Genomic DNA, 6,473 nt, shown 5'->3' on the forward strand with positions numbered 1-6,473 from the left:
TTTTTTTGTGACATTTCTAATAAAGCTTGAAACATTGTGAGAATATATTTGAACCAGTTGTTGTTGAATGGTTGCACAGATTGATGCTGTGTTGGTGCTGAGTGATCTTCTGTTGGCAACGAGTGATGCTGTGGCGTTCAGTGATGCTGTGGTAGCGCATTGTGATGTTGTGGTGCCCCTGAGTGATGCTGTGGTGGTGCGATAGTGAGTGCAATAGATAGATAGAGGGAGGGTGATAGATATTTAGCTAGATAGATAGAGAGCGATAGAGGGTGATAGAATGAGGGCGATCGATAGCTAGATCGATAGATAGCGATAGATAGCGATAGAGTGAGGGCGATGGAGTGAGTGAGGGCGATGGAGTGAGTGAGGGCGATGGAGTGAGTGAGGGCGATGGAGTGAGTGAGGGCGATGGAGTGAGTGAGGGCGATGGAGTGAGTGAGGGCGATGGAGTGAGTGAGGGCGATGGAGTGAGTGAGGGCGATGGAGTGAGTGAGGGCGATGGAGTGAGTGAGGGCGATGGAGTGAGTGAGGGCGATGGAGTGAGTGAGGGCGATGGAGTGAGTGAGGGCGATGGAGTGCGAGAGATGGCGAGGGCGAGAGATGGCGAGAGATGGCGAGATGGCGAGGGTGAGAGATGGCGAGGGCGAGAGATGGCGAGATGGCGAGGGTGAGAGATGGCGAGGGCGAGAGATGGTGAGAGATGGCGAGGGCGAGAGATGGCGAGAGGGTGAGGGCGAGAGATGGCGAGGGCGAGAGATGGCGAGGGCGATAGTGTGTGGGCGATAGAGTGGAGAAGAGAACATGGAGTTAGAGAAGGAGGCGGGGTGGAAGAGAGCAGCAGAACAGCATGTGAGAAGAGGAAATGGAGGTAGAGAAGGAGGAGGATTGAATAGAGCAGCAGATCAGCTGTGGAGCAGGGAACAGGGAGTTAGAGAAGGAGGTGTGTGGAAGAGAGCAGCATAACAGCACAGCATAAAAGAACACAGTTAAAGCAGGCTGCAGGGTGGAAGAGAATAGCAGATTGGAAATAGAGAAGATAACAGGGACTTAGAGAAAGAGGCGGGTGGAAGAGAACAGTAGGTTAGCACAGGAGAAGAAAACGGAGTTAAAGAAGGAGGCGGGTGGAAGAGAGCAGCAGATCAACACAATGTGAAGAGAAGAGAACAGGGAGTTAAAGAAGGTGGTGGGGTGGAAGAGCAGCAGATCAGCACAGGAGAAGAGAATAGAACAGGGAGTTAGAGAAGGATGCGAGGTGGAAGAGAGCAGCAGATCAGCAGAAGAGAACAGGGAGTTTGAGAAGGTTCGGGGTTGAAGAGAGCAGCAGATCAGCACGGGAGAACAGAACATGGAGTTAAAGGATGCGGCGGGTGGAAGAGAGCAGTAGATAAGCACGGGAGAACAGAACAGGGAGTTAAACAAGGAGACTGGTGGAAGAGAGTATCAGTTCAGCACAGGAGAAGAGAACAGGGAGTTAAAGAAGGAGGTGGGGTGGAAGAGAGCGGCAGATCTGCACTAGAGAAGAGAACAGGGAGTTACAGAAGGTAGCAGGTGGAAGAGAACAGCAGATTAGCACAGGAGAAGAGAACAGGGAGTTAGAGAAGGAGGTGGGGTGAAAGAACAGCAGATCAGCACATGAGAAGAGAACAGGAAGTTAGTTTGGGCACGTAAAGTTAAATAAAATAAAAATTGTAAGTGAAAAAATATATTAGACACATGCAAAACTCCTAGGCACAAGGTCAAGTTGTCAGTCAGACAAAGCCGAAAATCACAACAAAATGAGAGAAAGAGAAGGCTGGGTGGAACTACACGGAAGGGGGGAGACGCGTGGGCAGAGAGGAGTCTGAGAACGCGCGGCGGAGATCAAAGAAAAGGCGTGCGACCCTATGGAGAGTGAGGGGGTGTGCAGCCTGGTGAGCTACATGCATGTGGCAGCAAAGGAGGAGCGCGGCTCCTGCGCGCCACCACATTTTCAGACCAAAACGTCCACATGCACTTTGTTCATTTGTTAAATAAAGTTATACAATAATTCCAAATTAGGCAGACAACACATAGCACCAACAGACATTAACACAAATAAAAAACCAAAAATCTAATGAAGCGTTTTGGAAACGCTTTGATCCTGTAACGTTTCTGTTTTAGTTAAAATGTAAAAAAGGCACCTACTGACATCGTACGAACTAGGGGTGGTGCCCCTGAGTGATGTGGCGGTGCCCCTGAGTGATGTGGCGGTGCCCCTGAGTGATGTGGAGCAACAGTGAGAAACACAGCGCTTTAGCATACATTTCTGTGATACTATGGACAAGTGAAAATATTGTTGCCCTATGGTTCCCGTGAGATTTGTTGTTTAGTAACAAAATGAACAGCATTTATAGTTGACAAACATTAACAGGGGACCATAGTGAAAAGAAAAAAAGCATCCCGTGTAAGTACAAGCTCTCGGCATTGCTGTGGCGTGGGGCTGGAGAGCGGGATCGCATTCCTTTGAAGTCTGATGCGGCGGGTGGGGTAGCGGCAGCCTTTGAAGTCTGATGCCGAGGCACAGACAAATGGTGGTGTGTGACGTGGCTGGCGTTGTGCACACGCCTGTCTCGCATGAACTGTGTCTAATCTGCCGCTTTGGTAGACTTTTCGGACCGCTTATTATAATCTCGCCGGAGCAATGCGCAAGCGAGACCAAAGTGAAACATCAAAGACAAACTAAATTCTAGGTGCATGGAGAACACCAAGGTGTACAGCTCTGCTAAGTGCCATGCACCTCGTGTTAGAATAACGCATTCAAGTAATTTTCCGGCAGTACAGAAATGCCTGAGATTTCACGCAAAAGAACCATGTCCTGAAGTGCGATAAAGTCTAGTTCCAGTTTCTTTCTTTGCTGGGACAGATGCATAAAAAAAGTTGAGTTCCGAGTACTGTTTTTCAAAGGCCGTAAGATTCCTCTGGTGTTTAACAGGAGCTATAGAGGAGTCTCAATATATTATAACGTGGAAATATCCTACCATCACAGAAACTCATATCCAAGCCAAACAAACTAAAGAGATTTGAAGACTGAAACACACACCCGCCTAATTAATCTAAAAAAGCTGCACCTGCTTTAACCATAGTATCAAACCGATATGGATATCCAGCTAAAAAATGAAGCTTCTAAATACATCCCAAAAACTGGGTCATCTAAACTGCAGTAAAAGAAGGCCCTAATTGGAGAACTGTACAGGGAGAAGATCCCTCCTGCTGGGGCACCTCTCAAATCCTGTAGCCTGCTTTTGGTCACATATGGCAGAAAGCCTGGACAGACTGTCGATTGATCCTGATCTGATCATACCATTACTTTGATTGTTTGCCAGCCAGGGAGACACAGCTGGCTAAAGCAGGGAGTCTTTTTAATTAGTTTCTCTGCTGCCCCGCTCGGCAACAGGTTTCAGACATATACTGTGGGTGACATCATACTGGTCATGAGAAAGTGTCACTCATAGTCGTTGAATTTCAATCATAATTACACAAATTATGAAAATGTCCCACATAAGCAGTCTGAAAACCTGCCAGCTATGGGTGTACATAATGGCAAGGATAGTTAACATGGTATGACATCCAAAATATATTCTGTAAGTCTCCGACTTTACAGCATAGATATATATCAATAATGGTAGACCTTAATTTATATGTACATTTGCAATGCAATATTGAAATGTGTTCATTATTTATACATTACAGTAGACACGGATGAAAGATCCCGGACGGGATTACATTTTTAAACTCATTTCATGTGTGCCTGTAAGTAACATTCATAGCTATCATCTGAGGCAAACATACAAGAGGCATAGGGACCATATTGTTCCTTTTCAACCAAGTAGTTAATTCAGCTTTAGTAGCTAATATTTAACCGTATATATCGGTAGGCTTGTCACTTTTTTTTGATAATCGAATAGTAATCTTTGCAGAATACATCAGTGTGATTGTGCAGAGAGACCAAGGTGGAGACTGCAATATCCATACAATTAAGCACGTAGCGCAGAGTCCTAATTACACACAAGTTATCATACTTTCTTATATCTAATTTAGAGTAACTAAGCTGTTATTGGTGGGTGATATGTGATGTTTAATATTAATTTAACGTGTTGGATATTTTTCAGGAATTGCACCAATGATGGCAAAATCGCTGAGAGCTTTCAAGAATAGAGTTGGACCACGATAAAGTTACTTCCTGTTTCTGGGGAACTGATGTACACATTTTCTTTGTGATGGATCAACTGTTTAAATCAAGTTGTATTACGTTGGAATATGTGGTAGATGTGATTTCATTAATTTAATTGAAAGTTTCTGTAACTTGAGTTTTTGTCACTTTAAGCTGACACATCAAAGATTAGAGACAAAACATACTTAAATAACTCGTCTCAGTTCCCTGAATATATAGAATGTATTTATCATTTCTATACTTGTTTGTATAATATCTTACCCTACTACAGGACTTTATGTGCCAACAAAGTAAGAAATGCTAACAAAATGCTTAATTTAGGCTTAATTTCGTTTTCTATAAAGAAAACAAAAATTGCACTTAACATTGCTGTTTGCACTCAGGGAAAAATAAAAGATATACCGGCATTTGCATATAGTTCTAAATAATGCACTCCTAAATCGTGCTCTGTTCAGTTTCAACACTGGCTACATAAGTAGACTAGTGTCAACATCCTTCGATGGTCATTCCCGCTCTGAAGCTCACTGCTTGAAGGCAGATGCTTGGTGGCTAGGGTCTGGGGGTAGACCACAGAGGTCATCGTCTTTGAATAGGTAGCTGCAGTCATCCACCTTAAGACAGGCAATATTTGCTGTATTAAACACGGTTTTGCCAAAGTCGGGAAACTGTTCAGTGCTTTAGCTGCACAATGAGAAAGTGCACACTCTAACGCACTGTTCTGACATCTGCAAGGAAATGGCATTTGCATCGCTCAAATTGGTGGTATAGTGTCCTGCAGGACACGTCATGCAGTAGTGTCTCTCCCTAGGGGCAGTCCTACCACTTGCCTCACACATCCAACACAGGCACCACCCGTCAAGTGACCCTGTTAATAAAAGGGCTGGGTGGGCGTGCTCGTGGCCAGTTATGCACCATGTAACTAGCTTCTGTGTAGTGCTTTTTCTCAGCATGTGGGCCTTGGGCTCACAACTTTACAAGTGGTAAGGACTATGGGCCTGATTTAGATTTAGGTGCACGGGTTACTCCATCACAATGGTGATGGATAACCCATTCGCCGATCTATATATCTCACAGGATATAATGGGATTTGTATTTCAATGGACGGGATATCCATCGCCAATGTGACGAAGTAACCGGTCCTCCAAAATCTAAATCAGGCTCTTTGTTTTGCCTGGCAGTGAATGGAGCTTTAGGATCCCCAATCCAGCACAGCCACAGTTGGTGCCATGAGCATCTGTGATATTACGCCTGTCTGGTGAAGGCGATTAAGTCTGCAAGACATTCAAGTGAACCGAAATATCCTAATAGCCTTAGTGTAGCACATCACTGTTTTGGCCACATGTTTTTTTCTTTTTTATTTCAGCTTGAGAGTGGCAAAAACGCTGTAGTACAGCAGTGGAGGAGGTAGATGAGTGATTTTCATTTGTCTGGTGTGTGGCCTTGGTCTAAAGCCCAGTCACCCCCTTTACTGCCTTGTTCAACATGTCCTCTGCAGGGCTTATTTGAGGAGAGCTGAGCAGTCTTAAAAAGAAGGTTGGTGCAGCTGCTATTATAGGCACTTGTATGCTCAGACTTTCTACCTGATCTAGTTACCACGTATGTTTCGCTGTGAGCCCTGCACATACTACTGTACTTGTGTATACTTTAGTACAGCAGTGGCATTTAAAGCACGATCCCGGTCTGTATTTTGCATTTCTTCAGGCAGCTGATATCTCAGATGGGGAGAAAAGGGGTGATGGGGGTGTTGGTTGTTGTGGGGTCACCAGGGCAGTACGGTGGTGGATGGATAAGGCTTTCCACTTGGCAGGCGTTCTTTGTTAATAAATAAAAAGCTGTATCAAATAAACATTATTTCTTAGGTTGGACCTCTTTTGGTTATTCTTATAAGCTATAACAACACAATACAGTTATCTACAGGTCGTATAAAGAGGTGTCGATGTCTGAAGTGTGTGGACACCATTGGATGAGTTCATTATCTAACCTTGCTTTAGAAACGTGCTAGGTTCAAATCGCTGTATATTTGGCACTCATCGAAAATAAACACTGGTAAATCTGTACAGGCAGCACTACATGCTTGTCCTCACTAACAGATGCAGCATTCGCACATTAGAGGGAGATGCATGGGAGGGTGCCAGCAAGAGGAACAAATGACTATAATTATAAACTAGTGTTTCCTGCAGTTCAATGCAAGCACTTGAGTACTGATGAAAGAATACACCCAAACAGCCTATAGTATTAGATGAGACTCCTCTGGACTGAGCAAAGGCAGGATGGATAGTCT

The 6,473-nt window shown here is 44.6% G+C and overlaps 1 protein-coding gene across 1 annotated transcript in view; it reads left to right on the forward strand.

The window, feature by feature from the left end:
- Positions 1-6,058, forward strand: part of LOC144762707 (elongin-A-like) — a 586,446-nt gene extending 580,388 nt beyond the window's left edge. The window contains exon 11 of the mRNA XM_078647949.1: positions 4,131-6,058. Coding sequence (XP_078504075.1) covers positions 4,131-4,192 — 62 coding nt within the window. The 3' untranslated portion in view covers positions 4,193-6,058. The remainder of the gene's footprint in view (positions 1-4,130) is intronic.
- Positions 6,059-6,473: the final 415 nt, after the last annotated feature.

The sequence above is a fragment of the Lissotriton helveticus genome, chromosome 6, assembly GCF_964261635.1.
Source record: "Lissotriton helveticus chromosome 6, aLisHel1.1, whole genome shotgun sequence".
NCBI lineage: Eukaryota > Metazoa > Chordata > Amphibia > Caudata > Salamandridae > Lissotriton > Lissotriton helveticus.